We start from the raw sequence: 18,542 nt of genomic DNA on the forward strand, positions 1-18,542 counted from the left end.
ATGGAACTTTGCTCCAGAGCTGTGGAAGAAGTACTGTTTAAATTGCTCCAGGCCAACACATTTGTTATTGAACGATGAATATACTGGTTTGTGGTTTTTATTCCTGGTTCTTGTCATTTGGGTTTTTTAGAAGTTTACCTGTACAATTCTGGCACATTATGCAAAAGTAAAATTGACCAGAGCTAATTAAGATTTTGAAGTTAAGTCAGATGGTTGGTTCTATAATAAGGGGGAGGATACAAGTTTAGACCACACAACCTGAAAATAACTCCAACAACCATGCATAAAACAATAATTTCCCGAGGAAACCATAAACCATCTTCCATTCTCCCCCTCTCCTTTCCTGAATTAAAGAGGCCTCCAGGAAAAAAAAAATGCAGACTTTAAAGATCATATGAGGGCAGGTAAGGTGATTGCCATATGAGCCATATAAAAATTAGATGACCATCTTTAGGAAAATGTTCCAAGATATAAAAATCGATCATGTCCAGTAAGTCAAAGCCCAGGTTTTAAAATTCTGCTAAATCTTGCAAAGGATATATATATAGCTCTGTTAGAAAAGGGACATGGCTGCTAATTTTTACTAATTCATATTTGTAGAAAATTCCTATACTTCTAAAGAGTTCAGAGCAATTTTTGTTTTATTTATCATATTTAAGAAAATGACACATGACCTCAACTTTAAAGAGTCTCATGTTCAGATAATTTACAAGCTCAGATCTGGAGAGCAAAACTGTGTCTTCCTTTTTTGACCATTTCTTGAATTCTTCACTAACAAAGCCTGTGAAAGCATTTTATTTTTCAAGAGGACTGACAGCTCTTTGTAATTTTTTCATCTTTTCATTAAAACCAGTAATTATTTCTTAGCATTGATCACTTTGTGGTTTTCAGGAATTTCATTTGCTGAACTAGATCCTTGTAGTAGCAATTATTTTTAATTGTTTATGGCCAAAATTGGCCAGAATCAGTTTATATGTTAATGGCTTACCATTCCTAATTTCTTGCATCCTTTCATTTTTGGAGATAGGGTAGGCCGATTCTATAATTGCCCCTTTTACCCTTGTTATGAGGTGGTGGGGCAGTGCTTAGGGTGCAGTACTGCAGGCTACTTCTGCTGACTGCCGGCTGCCTGCAATTTGGCAGTTCGAATCTCACCAGGCTCAAGCTTGACTCAGCCTTCCATCCTTCTGAGGTGGGTAAAATGAGGACCCAAATTATTGGAGGCAATAGGCCAGGGGTGGGATTCTATCAGTTCGGCCCAGTTCAACCGAACTGGTAACTCCAAAGATCAGCTGAGAGGGAACCGGTTTGCTCCAATGATCTTCAAAGTGCGCACTCACCAAACCGGTATTACACTGGTTGAATCCCACCCCTGTAATAGGCTGACTCTGTAAACCGCTTATAGAGAGAGGGCTGTAGAACACTGTAAAGCAGTATATAAGTCTAAGTGCTATTGCTATTGCTATTAAATAGAGCTTATGAATTGTAGTTTTGTGAAAAGGCTGAGGACTCAAACCATATATTTTCAGGCAAAACTAAGATTCAAGCTGGTTTATTCATAGAAGACAGTAGACTCTTAGCATTTATCAAATTTAACTTGAAGTTGTGTGGACTTCAACTCCCAGAATTCCCCAGCCAGCATGGCTGACTGGGGAATTCTGGGAGTTGAAGCCCACATATCTTCAAGTTACCATGTTTGAAAAACACTGATGTGTGTCTATTAATTGAAGGGCATTATATGCTGAATATGCAAGTATATTGGGTAAAAAAAAAATCCTTTCCCGTCTTTGATAATAATGCAAAAAGTTAGCTTTAGATTTTCCCCCATATAATACAAATGATTATATGTAAAAAAACAAAAAGATAGTGAGGAATAAAATAGCTTTGGACAATATTGCAGATAATGTATATACTACCATTTTTAGATAGAAGATAGACGATAGAATTCTTTATTGGCCAAGTGTGATTGAACACACAAGGAATTTGTCTTGGTGCAAATGCTCTCAGTGTACATAAAAGAAAAGATACATTCATCAAGAGTCGAGAATCATTAGGTACAACACTTAATGATAGTCATAGGGTACAATAAGCAATCAAATCATACTAGGAAACAGTATAAATTGTAAGGGTACAAGTGACAAAGTTACAATCATACAGTCACAAGTGGGAGGGGATGGTTGATAAGGAGTGATGAGAAGGTTAACAGTAATTGTAGTGCAGACTTTGTAAATAGTTGAACAGTGTTGAGGGAATTATTTGTTTAGCTGAGTGATGGCGTTCAGGGAAAAAACTGTTCTTGTGTCTAGTTGTTCTGGTGTGCAGTGCTCTATAGCATCATTTTGAGGGTAGGAATTGAAACAGTTTATGTCCAGGATGTGAGAGGTCTGTAAATATTTTTATTTTGAAAATCATTTTTTCCCTACAACCTAGAAGAATACAGGGTGAGATTCGGATTTTGGAAACCAACAATGTTGATCCAGAATTATGCCAAGGAAATAGTATTACTTATTCTTCCAAATTTATCCTTTTTGTTTGTGTGCACTACTTATTTTGGAACTGTGACACACAGTGGAAATTAACTAGCCATGTTCCTGGTCTTCTTTCTCGGTTATTTCTAACACTTAAAATGAGCCATGTAATCTAAGTTAAATAAATAGAGACCAAAACTAAAGAGGAATTTGGAAACACAATGTAGCTTTGATCGCAAGGGGCAAATTTACTATGCTTATTGTGCCAGATTTAAGCTCTAGAAAGGGAAACAAATGTTTTGAATTATAAAATGCAAGCAGAAATAAAGAGACGTATGACTTTGCATCTGAGTAATTACTTACCTGCCTGATGCTATTTCTGTTAAATCATTAGACAAGAAAAGCTGGAGGAATTGAGGGAGTTCTCAACTTATAACCATTCATTTAGTGACTGATGTTACAAAAGCACCGAAAGAAAGTGAATTACGCCCAATTTTAACACTTATGACTTTTGCAGGGTCTCTATGGTCACATAATCACAATTGGGGCACTCGACAACTGGAATATATTTATGACAATTGAACTGTCCTGGGGTCCATTGATCACCATTTTTGACCTTCCCAGCTGGCTTCCGACAAACAAAGTCAATAGTGGAAGCCAGATTCACTTAACAACTGCGGTGATTCACTTAACAACAGTGACAAAAAAAGGTTGTAAAATGGGGCACAACTCACTTTGACAATCGACTTGTGTAGCAATGGAAATTTGGGGCCTCAGTGCAGTCATAAGTCGAGAACTACCTGTACTTGCCTAATGATTAGACAAGAAGAAGCTGGTGGAATACATGTTATCAAGAAGATAAGAGCTGATCTCTTGGATTGTAGCTTGCTCATGTGATTTTTTGGTTTTTTCCTGGGTGGGACCTATGCTCTCCACAGAGTTGACCAGATCGTGGGGCGTGGACCATCACTGACCGACAAAGACCGCACCAAAGGCTCGGCCGAAGGAGAATTGCCAGAAGACCCGAGTATGATGGGCAGACTTGGCAAGGTGGAAAAACAGGTACATGTCAAGATTCGGGTTAAATGCCAGCATTCCAACTAACAAACTCCAACCCAGAAAACTCTGAGACAAACATTTTCTCAAAGTTTCACTTTATTAGAGTTGTCATATTGGCACACCCTGGGAAAACCCGAATCTGAGATTTCCGGGTTTTCCCTTCCCCAAGAGAAATTCAAAGATCCATCCCCTGCACCCCACCAGTCCATCACACGGTCAATGAAACGTGTCCCGACTGGAGATATTCCTCCAGTCACTCCCCTCGAGGTGCAGGGCAACATGTCCTTGATTCTCTGAGAAAGAATGTTGTTGTTTCTAGTCTACTACCCCACTATGGAATCTCCCCTCCCAAATTCCTAGGCACTGAATGTGGCAGCCTCAAAGCTTCCAAGTAAAAAATGGCTTCCAAGAGTGACAGTACGATTCCTACCTTAGGTGTCCTCTCTCCTGCAGGAGCTTGAATGACTGCTGATTTGCTTCTGGGTCCAAATCAAGGTGCTTATTGTCACCTTGAAAGCCCTACATGGCTGAAGGCCAGGTTATTTGAAGGGTTTATTGTGGCCTATGGGCCGCCAGCCCCTCCAGGAACCAAATCGGAGGAGGAGGAGGAGGCGTGGGAGTCAGGGTGAGCATTAGCACTCAGATGGGGAGTCAACAGCCCCCAGGTCTGGAGGTGGCTGATGTGGAAGAGGAGGAACAGGTGGGTCCAGTGCCTGATGCGTGGGTGCACAGAAGGGAGAGGAGAGCAGTGGAAATCTATGGGCTGATCCTTGGGACGGAAGAGCCACCGCTGCTAGCGAAGCCCCATCCCAGCTCTGAGGATAAAAGGCAGGGGGCGGAGATAAATAGATGTAGCAGACAACTATTCATCTCCCTGCCAGACAGACTTGTTAGCCTGAGTTGAGAGAGAAAATTTTTGCCAGGGCTGCTCGCACTCCTAATAAAGGAATCATTGATTTAACTTCAGAGGGTGTTGAGGTAATTCCCCGTTAGGAGAATGAGTGCGCACAGGGAGACGTAGTGGGAGTAATGTTGAATAACACACAGAGAACACAGCTACACTGTATAGTAAAATGTAGGTTTTACTTCCAGTAAATGGCTAAGCAAAGTCCAACGAACAATCCAAGTCATACACGGTTATAGCAGTCAGTTTTTGGTCCACGGATAATCCAATAACAAAGTCCAGTATCAAAAACAGTTCAGTAATAGACTCACATCAATCCAAGAATAACGACGATCAGCAACAGTTAATAGGGAAAATGCAGGAACCAAAAACAGCGAACATCAACCAACTAGCAACTTGCAACACTCAGGACTAAACAACCCAGGTTTCTGGCTCCATCTTATGGCCGTTTGAGGAACCACACACCCAATTACAATTTTAGCATTCACTTAAAGAGACATTAAAATGTCTATCCTGTTTTATATATTTCCAACCCAACTGTTAGGTGACTTACATTCCTAACAGAGGGTTTGCCATGTTTTGGGGAGCTGGGTCAGAACAGAACCGTCTTTTCCAGGAACATCTATCTGACCCACCCGAGCAGGGAGGCAGGGGATGTTAATAGGTCTCCTGCCAACTAGCACACCCAAACCAAATAAACACCCTTGGGAGCTTTGAATCCCCCAAAGTAAAACTTTATTGAATACACCATTTTGGTACTGAAAAATCAAAACCAGCTCTGGTTTTTCCCATGCAAATGCTTATCTTGTTAAACAATACCTTCCCTTTCTCCCCACCCCTGAGTGATATCAGCGTCCAATTATGAGACGTCTTTTTGTTATGGGAACAGTCCACCTCCCTTTCAGGCACCTGCAGTGGTGACCTTGATGGTTGCCAGGTTCTCACGGCCCGTGAACACATTCTCAGCATTCTGTTTCACCCTCCCCCCCCCAGTTCATTGGCAAGTTGAATAGCGTTAAGGTTTGAAAGAAGCAAAGAGATTCGATCCTGACTTCTCCTAAGGAGATCCATCTAGTGCCGTGATGGCTAACCTATGGCACATGTGCCACAGGTGGCACGCGGAGCCATTTGTGCCAGCAAACTTACCTCACTGCACATGCGCGCACCTCACAGCTGATTTTCGGCCAGTTTGAGGAAGGCTTCTGCAGGCTTTGCAGGCCGAAAACTAGCCCCATTTCATCATTTCCTGTTTTTCCAAAAATACCTGAAGTGACGAAACGGGGCTAGTTTTCTTCTCTGTGGTGGCTCCCTCCCTTATTATCCTTGTGGAACTAAGATTGGCCTCCACGTTGACACTCGTTCGCAAGGCCCTAAAGTTGGAAGTGGTTTTGCCATTGAGTCTGGGGACCCCAGAGTAGGATGGAACCCAACAAATGGCTCATTTGCCACCAGGAAAAGAGGGGTTCTTGCTTTTTTATTGTTTTTATATTGGGTTTTTAATCTTCGTAAGCCACTTAATGTCGCTGAGAGAGAATTGGGCGGCCATATTTTAATAAGCAAACAACCCCCCTCATTTCTACAATGTAATGGTTGAAATATATTGAAAAATTTCCTCTCTCTTTTCTCCCTTTACCTTCACCTTCAGGTTATTTGGTGGATTGTCTGTCTGGGTTTACAGGTAGTCCTTGAAAAACAACTGTAATTGAGCCCTGCAATTATGGTTGTAAGTTACGCCGGTTGTAAAGCAGGTCACCATATGATCGGACCTGATCTTACAACTTTTTCTACAGCAGTCTTTAACGTGGAAACGATGGTTGTGAAGCCAATCCATTGCTTGCGATGAGGCAGTTTTTGCTGGAAACTGGAAGCCAAGGTTAACCAGATGCAAACAAGAGATGTGAATTAGAGCTAATATTTCCCTTAAACCAATTCATGCTAAGAGTTACTGAAAAAGACATGGAAGAGTTTATAACATTTCCTTAATTTGGATATTTCCCGAAGAAATCGGAAGTTTGTTATGTCACTCTGGCAGTTGAGGGGTCCTTGGTGCTTTCTGAGCTTGGTTTTTTCCTTTTGCAGACGTTTCATCACCCAACTAGGTAATATCATCAGTATTAGAGGGGAGTGAGGCTTGATCTCTGATAAGTGACTTGTCCTAGTCAGGGCACTGTAATTCTGTGAAAAGGTTAAGGACTCAAACCATAAACTCTCAGGCAGAACTAAGATTCAAGCTGGTTGATTCATGGAAGACAGTAGACTCTTAGTTAACATTTATCAAATTTAACAACTTGAATATGTGTGGATTTCAACTCCCAGAATTCCCCAGCCAGCATGTCAGGGCAAACTATTTGTATATAAACAAGGGGCAAACCCCACTCCCTTCTAGCACTGATGATATTACCTAGTTGGGTAATGAAATGTCTGCAAGAAAACAACTGAACACCAAGGAATCCATAGTCCTCCTCCTCCTCCTCCTCCTCCTCCTCCTCCTCCTCCTCCTCCTCCTCCTCCTCCTCCTCCTCCTCCTCCTCCTCCTCTTCCTCCTCCTCCTCTCCACAAGTACCCCTCCCTTCTAGCACCGAAAATGTTACCTAGTTTGGTTTATGAAACACCTGCAGAGAAACCACCCAGCTCAGAGAGCACCAAGGACCCCATCATTTCAACCCCAAGCTACAAATATTCTCCTTTATCGATATTCTGGAAGTTATTCACCTTTAAGGGAACTTGCCGCTATCCTCAAGATTCTCCATGGACCCTTTGAATCAAGGTATCTTTAGATCTAAAATAATTTGGCTAATCGTGTCTATGGGGCATTTCCCAGGTTCTCTCCATGGAGAAGAAGTTGGACTTCCTGGTCAACATCTACATGCAACGGATGGGCATCCCGCCTAACGAAACGGAGGCCTATTTTGGTTCCAAAGAGCCTGACCCAGCACCTCCCTATCATAGTCCAGAGGACAGCCGGGAACACATTGATAAAAATGGCTGCATTATCAAGATCATCCGCTCGACCAGTTCCATGGGGCAGAAGAATTACTCTGCCCCGCCACCAGCCACAACGATGCCAAACAACTCCTGTCCTCCCTCCACCTCTTGGCAGCACTATCCCCGCCCGAGCTACGGGTCCTCCCCGGTGGGCGATCCTGGTCCCTTGGTGAGAATCCCGCCGCCGCCTTCCCATGAGCGCTCCTTGTCGGCTTACGGCAGCAACAACCGAGCCAGTTCCGAGTACGCCAAGAACGAAGATGTGACTGCTAAACACCCCGAAAGCGCCCTGAGGGACAGCGACACTTCTATTTCCATCCCATCGGTCGACCACGAGGAACTGGAGCGTTCCTTCAGCGGCTTCAGCATTTCCCAGTCCAGAGAAAATCTGGACATCCTGAACAACGGTTGCTATACCGCGGTGGCCAAAATCAGACCTTACATTGCAGAAGGCGAGTCGGATACCGATTCTGACCTCTGCACACCTTGCGGCCCTCCACCAAGGTCAGCCACGAGTGAGGGACCTTTCGGTGATCTAGGCTGGTCAACCCCAAGACAGTGAGACCACGGAAAGCCCACCTGAAAATAACGTCAAGGACACGAGGCCGTCGCAGGTCTGCATCTTGGACCTCTTCAGCAGACGGGAAGGTCATGTTCTGGGACCCAGAAGTAGTAGAGGGGGTACTTAAACATAGTTTACCTTGGGGGAGGGGGAACAGACGTGGTACCTGTGACCTTACAAGGAACAAGAGAGTCCTGGAAGGCGTACCTCGAAGTCTTGACATGTCCGTTGTGTCCATTTCGGGTTTGACTTGGAAACCTGACACGTTGTTTCATCGTCCTGACTTTCTAAAATTGGATAAGTGAAATTCTTTTTCCTACCCTTGGGTAGATAGCTACAACTCGTAGTAGCCTTCTCTGCTACACAGGCTTTGTGTCAGAGCTTGGTTGTGTCATGGGTAAATATCAGTTTTGAATAAGAAGGCTTTACAGTCTTGAATCACACACAAAACCTCACTGGTGTTTAAAAAAAAACAATGCCTTGGGAGGAGAAATGATACATCTATCGAAAGTGTTGAGGAATGATGGTTTAATAATAATTACACACAGCAGTTAAGCAATGGAGATTTAAAATGGTTCATGCCAGAAGTCCAAATGGCAGGCCCATAAATTCTTAGCAACCAAAAGGCGTTGAAGCTTTAGATCAGGATTAGGACCATAATGTGAAAGAAAGTGTTTGAATTTTTTAAAAAAGGCCAACAAATCTCAAGAGAACATAGAATCACAGGGCTGGAAGGGACCTCAAAGGACTTCTAGTCCAACCCCCTGCTGAGGGCAGGCGGCTTTATACCATTAAATGGCTGTCCAGTCTATTTTTTGGAAAGTAAGGCTTCTTTCTTTTGAGTTCGATTTTGGTTGTTAAATAAAATATTTGGAGGATAGTGGCATCAAAACACATTCAGGTGTCTGGATAGGTTTATCTTACTTAGGATGCCGAACCTCTATTAAGACGGAAAGCCGAGAATGTGGGAACACTAAAACTCTACATTTACATATAAAATCTAAGGTTAATATTGACCTGGTCTGGAATGACTGCTTCCTGGTTTATACCTCATAATTATCGGTCTCTGAAGGGGACAAGTTGACCTTTGTCATGATAGAAATGGCACGAGTTGTGGGCTTAGGCTGTGACATTCATGCCCCATTTGGGCGATGAGGTCATGATGTCCATGCCAGCCGTTTGCCCTCATCCTGGCTTGCTACAGTCCCCGTGACTCTTACGTTGGCAAGCTCAAAATGACGAAGGAGAAGCCCTTTTGTAGAATCCTACGGGAGGAACCTGAGAATAAGCTTCTGTTCTTGGAACATCTTGAAAATTTGCTGAAACGGGGCACATAAATAAAATTCTGTAAGACAGAGGTCTCCAAACTTGGCAACTTTTAAGACTTGTGGACTTCGACTCCCAGAATTCATAGCTGGCATAGCTGGCTGAGGAATTCTGGGAGTTGAAGTCCACAAGCCTTAAAAGTTGCCGAGTTTGGAGACCTCTGCTGTAAGATGAGAAGAATGCTTATGGTGGAAGGAAGAAGAAGAGTTGTTCAGGAGCTCACCCATTAGGTGAGCGAAGGATGGCCTCTGCATGCATTGTGCTTCCTTGGCTTTATATTTCTCAACCTTGGCTTCTTGAAGATGTGTGAACTTCAATTCCCAGAATTCCTCAGCCATAGGGAATTCTGGGAGTTGAAGTCCACACATCTTCAGGCGGCCAAAATTGAAGAACACTGCTCTACTTTCTCCAAAAACATCCCCCCCCCATCGTTTCAGCGCCTTCCAGAGTGGGATGGATGTTCTCTGGGATTCTCTTTTGGCTTGGTTTAGTCTTTGCTAAATTTATGGCTCCTTGCTTTGTTTTTGCCTGGTGGATTACTTCTCACTGTTTGGTCTATTTATCAATGGCTGCTAATGCTTGTACGTAGTTCCATTTTCCTCCTTCCTGGACAGTTTCAAAGCCTGGAGAAGCTCATGTAGGGAGTAAACAGAGAAACAACAAGGAGGTATGTCCTAAATAACTAGGGTTTATCATAGACATGGGGGCATTTCTGTCTTCCACTTGCTTAGATTGACTTGATCTTAGGCTGCAGTTTTAAATCCATTTTTCTTGAAACCGGAAACTGCTCAATTTCCATGGGTTGCTTTTATTCCTGTTGATTGCAAAGTATGCCTGATAAGGACCCATCAATGTGAAATTCAATAGATAACTAATTTTGCAACTTCCAACAGTCAGTAAGACTTCCAGTGATACTTTGGAAATATCTTAAGGATAACTCTAATAACTTCTTTGATAACCCAGCTATTGTTGCACAGATTTTCAAATATTCTGGAAACCGATTGAATAATTTCAAAGGATTTGGGTACAAAAGATTCAGAGTGGGCCATTTAATGGGTGGGATCTATGGTACTTAATCCTTAATATAACTTACAGTTGAGTGGTTTTTTTTAAAAAATATATATAACAAGAACACATTTATAGGAAGAAACAGAAGATGCTGAATTATGTCAGTCTACTACAGCAGAATAAAAATGTAGAGGATTTTAAAAGCCTAAGAAGTCTATTGTTCTTAAACGTAGGAGAAATTGGGATCACAGCTGGCATGCAATTTCAGTAACCCTTCTCTGTTAATCCTAAAAAAAATCCTGTGAATTAATCAGTTCTGGATAAAATAAGCCAATAAAATGAAAGCAAGCACTCGTGGCTTGTGTTGGAAGAAAATATCCTTCTGGGTTCAGTTCCAAGTGGGGAAGAAAGACACTGGAAACATGGTAACTGCTTGGAAAGATGGTTTAATGGTGGACAGGACCACATACCCTGGAGCTCCTGGGGGGGAAAAGGACAGAAATGCTGAGAATCCCTTGGTTTTATGCCCTCTGTTGGGATTTGAATTTGAGCTTGTATTCTGATTGGTTGTTAGACTCCCATAGGGCCATGCAGATGATGATGTAATGAAAGGGCTTTACGATTCCTATGATGGGTCTGCCTGAAGGAGGTAGACCTTTGATATGTAGAATAGACTGGCCCAGGCCTTAATGGCCCATTAACAAAGATGGTGGGGGGCTGAGTTTCTGCCTTTCTACTCCTCTTTTAGGGGAAATATTCTGCCTTTTTAGTATATCCTAAAATATTTCATTGTCCTAGGAGAGAGGTGGGTTTTAACTTCCAACACTTGCAAAAAGTTACTCTCTCCTGGTTGATGGCACATGGAGGAATCCTTACTCACAGTTTGCTATAGAGGTGACAACGCCCAATGTGATAAGTAATGGATTATTAAAAAGAGGTCAAAATTCCTTGAATGACTAACATAATCAATCATGGGTTAATCCCTGCAATTCTTCCTCCCATCCCCCTATCATACATGCATTGGTTTCTTGTTTGCAGGACAGTATAAGGAATTTAGAAGGGAGCATCTATTTAATGCACGAATTAAAGCATCTATTTAATGCACAATAAATTCAAAAGATAATGAAATACACACACTTGGGAGGACTCCAGAACTCAGATAAGTCTTGACAAACCAGAGTAATTTCATGCTTTGCTTCCAGAAACTTTGCCATGCTCAGTTTGCCCTTTTAAACAGTCTTCCCAGCTGCAGCCAATGAAGGGGATCAGGGCCTTTCCTCCCCTGTAGACCACGCAACTCACTTTGCTCCTTATCCGTTCCTCCCAGCGTGCCCTAGGATGAAGAGGGGGTGGGCCTGGGTCTTCCTCTGAATGCCCAGTCAGACTGTGTCCTTCCCCAGTTTCCTCCACGGCCACCGGAGCCACACTCCCACTCCCAGTCACCTGTTCAACCTCTCCCTCGGAATCAGAGTCCAATGGGCATGACACTTTTTGGCGTGGCAGAGGACTTTTGAGCTGAATGCCTAGCCTGAAAACTTCTCTTTGTCTTCTGCAATCTCTCGTGTTTATTCTGAATAAAACTATTGCAGTGGTATGTGGGAAAGACCTTGGGAGACAGCAAAGAGATGCTGATTAGGGAATAGTCAGATAAGAGATGGCATAGCCCCTCAGCTTCATTATGGCTGGAGAAAAAGGCTCAGAAAGGACCCTCCCTAGTTTCTCCATCTGTAAAGGAGACAGTGGGCGATTTGTACTTTCAGACTTGTCTTTGGAGATTCTCAGTCATCCAGGACTTGGTCGTCTCAAAGATGCTTTTTCAAGAGGATTAGATTCAGCGGTCCATCTGCATTTAAAAGACAACATCCACATTTTGGACAGGTTTGGACTGGTTTGAAAAAGGGGTTAAAGAGGCCACCTATGTCAAAATTGAACAGCCCCCTCTCCACAGGGGGCGAGGGATACGGCATCATCTATCTCCAGTCTACAACACTTCCAGCCGTTCCAAGAAAGCCTCCACACCCATTTGCATTACTCAGGTGACCCTGAGGACACAGATAAACCTCCAAGAGGCCTCAATGACTCTCTAAAAAGGATGCAAATGACCCGCTGTCTGAAAGGAATATAAATCCTTCCACTCCCCACCATCCAGTCAGAGCTGAAAAAGCTTCTTGGATGAGAAGCGAAACGTCTTTAAAAAAAAAACACCAGAAAGTCCAGTTGCCTCTTGAAAAAACAAAACAAAAAAACCTTTGGGACTATTTTCAAACTTGGCAAGTTTCTGTTGATGTAGCCTTGCAACAAAGTAGAATTAGCTCCTCTGGTCATGTTTTCCTGTCTGGTCAACCTGGTAAGGTTGACAATTACACAGGGGAATTGTAGTCACGTTATTTGCAGGAACTGGGCTTGGCTAGTCTAGTAAAGAGAAGGACCAGGGGAGACATGATAGCGGTCTTCCAATATTTGAGGGGCTCCCACAAAGAGGAAAGGGGCAAACTATTTTCTAAAGCATCTGAAGGCCAGACAAGGAATAATGGATGGAAACTGAACAAGGAGAGCTTTAACATGAAAATAAGGAGAAACTTTCTGATAGTGAGAACAATCAAGCAATGGAACAGAAGTTGCCCTCGGAAGTTGTGGGAGTGCCATCACTTGAGACTTTCAAGAAGAGATTGGACTCCCATTTGTCAGAAATGGTGTAGGGTCTCCCGCTTGGGCGGGGAGTTGGGCTAGATGACCTACAAGGTCCCTTCCAACTCTGATTATCTGTAATTATCTGTAAATTTGAAGGACCAAGTAGCTTAGCCTTTTTCAATCTGGTGCCTTCCAGATGTGTCACATTTTGACTCCTGTAAATTCAAACCTGAAAGTCAATCTTTCTGGAAGTTGCAACACTGAGGAACAAATGCCAGGTTAATTGCTTCTTGTCTTCTGCAAATGGACGTCTGTAGGATGCTCCCATGATTTAGTTTATTCTAGATTATACAGTATCTTCTGAGAGAGAGAGAGAGAGAGAGAGAGAAACCATCTACTGCCAATCATTTTGATCTGCGATTGACCTGAAAGGCAAACTGCAATGCAATAGCACTGGCGGAATTGCAGGTACAACCTGGGTCCCCCCCCCCCTCAAGATGTTGACTCCCAGGCACAAAATTGTGTGCCTAAACATTGTGTCCTTCAAGAGACCAACCAAATCTTTTGATACTTGTTAACCGGGCTGGTATTTTTTAGTTTTGGGATAATAGTATTCATAACCTGGTTGAAATGTCCTAGAAAGCTTTTCTAAAAATATCATTATTACACAAATATGTAGTCAGGGCAGCTCACGAAGCAAATGCTTAGCTTTTTTCCTGTTAGTGCATGCCTGCCGAGGCCAAAAAAAATTAAAAAATCTGGTTAAAGCACCTGTGCTACCAGTGGCTTGTATATGCACTCCCAAAATGTATCCCAATATGTAAATGCTAGCAAGCAACCTCCATCATGTTGGACATAATCGTATTGCCATCTTAGTCGATTCAATTGCCCAGACTCCAGTCCACCAGGGATTATGGGGGTTGTTAAAAGAGGAGGAGGAGGATGATAAGCATCTCATATCTCATTAAAAATGTAGATGGTGATTGTCCTGTTAAAAATGAAAACTCAAAATGAGAAGAAGAAAGGTTTCCTTTTTGGCTGCCTAGAGTGTCCTACCAGCGGAAGATCTTTGACTTAGGAATTTAAAAATGGATCCACCAATCCAGTGGTGGAATTCAAATTTTTTTTACTACGGTTCTGTGGGCGTGGCAGGGGAAGGATGCTGTAAAATCTCCAGTCAGAGGTGGTATTTGCCGGTTCTCCAAACTACTCAAAATTTCCGCTACCGGTTCTCCAGAACTGGTCAGAACCTGCTGAATACCACCTCTGCACCAATCTCTGACACACTGCTACTGTAGCTCATATTCACATCAGTGGTGGGATTCAAATTTTTTTACTACCGGTTCTGTGAGCATGGCTTGGTGGGTGTGGCTTGGTGGGCATGGCAGGGGAAGGATGCTGCAAAATCCCCCTTCCCTCCCCCCCTCTAACCTGCTTTCCAGCTCTGTTCTCCTGTTCAGGGCAACAAAAGAAGAGCCAGCCAATCAGCGGGGACTCGGGAGGCGGAGAATAGATGGGGGCAGGGCCAGTCAGAGGTGGGATTGGCCGGTTCTCTGAATGACTCAAAATCTCTGCTACCGGTTCTCCAGAACAGGTCAGAACCAGCTGAATACCACCTCTGATTCATGTGCATGAATCGAGATAAGGAGTGAAACTGGGTTTAGTGTTAAGGACAAACCCATTTTCCAGTTGCCAAGGTTGAAAAATACTGATCTAGAGCTAAGAAACATAAAAAAAAATAGACAACTCACTCATTGGGAGTAAGTCTCTCCCAACAAAAGACTACATCAATAAGGGGTCTTTAGTTCAGAGTGTGGGCGACTGTATAATTACATTAAAAACTTGATAAAATCTATCCTTGGCTATCCTAACCCTAATCCTAACCCTATCTATCCGTAGCTATCCTTGGCTATGGATGTTGATGCTGTGGACACAAAGGCACATATCTTAAAATGGTTGCTGGGAAGTGACAGTAGAACTGGGCCATGCAATATCTATGCGCACACTTAGATGCTCTAAACACATCCATTGGCCACTGTTCCAGAATGCTAAACTGGATGAATTGAATTCACCAGACTTCTTTATGTTTAGATCAGTTGTGTTAACCTACTAATTTAGCAGATCCTTTATGTTTAATCGTAGCAAACATGGGGGGGTTTCAAGCTAGTGGGTGAGAACAATAGGAGGAGGAGACCATTGTCCTCAAAAGTCCACTTGAGAAGTTCCTAGAAGCATGTGGAGGACAATGGTTAGGGTCAAGAAGTTGGATGAGATAGTCCAAGCGATTTGTTCTTAGGTTGCGTTGAGGTCTTGCAAGATCATGGAAGGTCTAACTCAGTGTTTCTCAACCTTTAAGATGAGTGGACTTCAACTCCCTGGCTGGGGAATTTGGGGAGTTGATGTCCACTTAAAACGACTATGGTTGAGGAACACTGATCTATCTCATTGCTGGTCAAGTTAGTTGTGCAATTGAAAAATTTTGTGACTCTCTCATCAGACAGGAGAGGTGTGGTTTGGGTGCCGATTGGTAAAACAAATCAATTTTTAAAAAAAGGCAACGTGTTCCCCCAAGATCTAACATGGCTGCATCTTCTCACCAAAGTAGCACATGTAACGAGCTTGCAATTAATTAATCCTGTCATCATCATATTCGTATTCAGGATTAAAAACATTTACATATCCCTTGTATGCATTGGCCTTGTAAATGATGGCATCCTTCACTCCCGATGGCCGCCCACGAATGCTTTTATATACTTCAGTCAGATCAATATTTTACCAGAATGCAAAAATAGAGGAATTTCTTTCCTAACTATTTTTTTTTAAATGATTGAAACCAACAACAAAAAAATATTATTAATAATAATATAACATTGGCCACAAGGCCTGCCTGTTGATATTTTATTTCTATTTATGCACTGGTGTTTCTCATTAGAGCTGTAGAGATTGCATTCTTTTTTAAATATTGCAAGATAACAGGGAAAAACGACTATAGGAGAAGAGCCATGGAACAATCACCACCAAAAGAGAGAAGGCCACCTATTTCCCACAAGTCCCAAAGCAGGAGACAACACTCTCCTGCCAGTTGTGATTAGGTGTGGCAATCTGTTGATGCAACAAGTTCTGAGCCAACACACAATGATTCATTTCTCTAAAAGCAATCTTTGTTAATCACCTAGAGTGGTGTGGGTGGCCTGGAGGTAAGAGCTCTCACCTCACAAGCCAGAGGCTGTGAGTTGGATCCTAGGTAGAGGCAGGTATTTCTCTCTCTGGGCGCATTGAGAACAAAACTCAGCATTCGCTGAACAAAACTCCGCATTAGTGACAGGAAAGGCAACCAGCCAGTAAACACTCGGCTCCACTCAGTTGCCTAGATGCCACCCCGCAAGGGATTATGGGGTCATTAAAAGTAGATGAACCTTTGTTAATCCCCTGCTGCTTTGGACTACAGCAGGGGTGTCCAACCTTGGCAACTTTAAGACTTGTGGACTTCAACTCCCAGAATTCCTCAGCTGGCTGAGGAATTCTGGGAGTTGAAGTCCACAAGTCTTAAAGTTGCCAAGGTTGGACACCCCTGGACTACAGCTTCCATTCTCCCTGCTCGGCAGAGCCTTTCACTTGTTGGCCGAAGATGACCATTGCTCCAAGTCAGCCAACCTGGAGACCCCACCCCGAAGGTGGTTTTGAAATGTCCCCCCATCTCTTTCTTCCTCTAAGGCAGCTTTTGAACTAGATTATAAGCCATGCACAATCTCTATACTGCAGCTCTGGTTCCTCATTTTGTAAAGCGGGTGTTTTTCTACCAGAAACACACTTTCTGAATTTTCTTTCTGGAGAGGGATGAAATGCTTTTGAGTTATCTTGTGGAAACTCATCCCTGAAGTTTCGATGTTCTTGCGGGGGGAAAAAAAATTGCTTTTGCCTGATTTATTCTTAATAGCCTTAGCTGCTGGTCGTCTGAATACCTTTTGGTCTTAAAAAGGATCTAACGGAGGGGGAAACTATCTCCCCTCCCCCCAAATATGCAGGTCCCCAGCCATGAAGGGCTTTCAAGGTGAAATGAGACCTTGAGTATGGTCTGGAAGCTGACTTGCAAATTTATGGGACTTTGTGAAGTTTTGATACTCGTCTTACTGGCTTCCATGGACCCAGGCCATTATATAATGTCCCAGGTGGGTTGTACCTTGGACCGTTAACAGTCGTCAAAGTTCATACGATGCCACCTGTAAAACTCCACACACCTATTTGTAAGTTTGATATCTGGTTTGCATTGAGCTCATTCTTTGCTGAAGAAGCACTTGGGTAGGATCGATCCAGACATTAGACCAAGAGTCTCCAAACACGGCCACTTTAAGACTTGTGGACTGGGGAATTCTGGGAGTTGAAGTTGTACAAAGTCTTTAAAGTGGCCAAGTTTGGAGACCCCTGCCCTTAGACTATCTGAACTCTTTTTGGATGATAAGGACCCATCTATCGGTTCCATCAGAACAAGGACCAGCTCTGGTAAGGATATCGGTGTGTGTGTGTGTGTGTGTGTCACAAGGTTTAGTCAAGAGGAGACTATTATTATGACCAGGTGGGAGGAAAAAACAAACAGGTGGAGTTTTCTCTGTGGCTGTCATCTTGACTTTTTGGACCATATCTCATAGACCAGAGGTGGCTCACCTTTTTGGGCTCCTGTGCCGATAATTGTGCGCACGCTTGCCTGTTCGTGCTTGTGTGCCATCACCCAGAAGGCAATGCGCATGGAGGCCCCATGCTTCCTGTGCATGCGCACACAACCCACGTGAGCCATGGGGTACGCTTCTGTGCATGCCACACGAACACCCCCACGCCACACACTTCTGCGCATGCACGCGTGTCTCCTGCATGCTGCCGCACCTCCGCACATGCGTGCCAGATACCCGACAATCGGCTGTTGGGCGGGCGGTGTGGGTGCATGCCTAGACGACCTTTTCTGGGCAAGTGCTCGCATGCTGGCAGTAATGGCTCTGCGTGCCACTTCCAACACACATGCCATAGGTTTGCCACCACAGTCATAGACACTTTTGATTAGCATGAAAAGGAAAAACGGTGGATTTCTCACCAAAGGCCAAAATTTAACTCAATTGCCATTGTCAGATGCTCCGGCTTGGAACAGGCAAATAGATCTTAAATTAGTAAGTAGAAATTTATGGAGTTGCTCCAGTGGCCTAGAGGTGGAGCTCTCGCCTCACAAACAGGAGGCTGTGAGTTTGATCCTAGATAGAGGCAGATATTTCTCTCTCTGGGCACAATGAGAACATATCTACTGAACAAAACTCCGCATTGGCAACAGGAAGAGCATCCGGCCAGTAAATAGTAAAATAGTAAATAGAATAGAATAGAATTCTTTATTGGTCAAGTGTGATTGGACACACAAGGAATTTGTCTTGATGCTCAGCTCCGTTCCGTTGGCCAGACTCCACCCAGCATGGGATTATGGGAAGAGGATGATGATGATGATGATGATTACTAGGTGGAAATTTATGTCTGAGTCACAAATTAAATTAAGTTTGCACACAGGGGCTTTGGGGATGTTGGAGGAAACTGGCATGCGGCAAATCAGATCAATTTAGCTCAA

The 18,542-nt window shown here is 43.4% G+C and overlaps 1 protein-coding gene across 6 annotated transcripts in view; it reads left to right on the top strand.

The window, feature by feature from the left end:
- The window catches only part of KCNQ2 (potassium voltage-gated channel subfamily Q member 2), a 126,591-nt gene extending 117,597 nt beyond the window's left edge, over positions 1-8,994 (top strand). For all 6 annotated transcript variants that reach the window (XM_026688460.2, XM_087959165.1, XM_026688461.2 and 3 more), the window contains 2 exons: positions 3,407-3,530; positions 7,253-8,994. In XM_026688460.2, the coding sequence (XP_026544245.1) occupies positions 3,407-3,530; positions 7,253-7,978 (850 nt within the window). In that variant the 3' untranslated portion in view covers positions 7,979-8,994. The remainder of the gene's footprint in view (positions 1-3,406; positions 3,531-7,252) is intronic.
- The last annotated feature ends 9,548 nt before the right edge of the window (positions 8,995-18,542 follow it).

Source organism: Notechis scutatus, chromosome 3 (assembly GCF_049901735.1).
Source record: "Notechis scutatus isolate UNSWTSFEM ecotype Mainland chromosome 3, rNotScu1.2, whole genome shotgun sequence".
NCBI classification, from domain to species: domain Eukaryota; kingdom Metazoa; phylum Chordata; class Lepidosauria; order Squamata; family Elapidae; genus Notechis; species Notechis scutatus.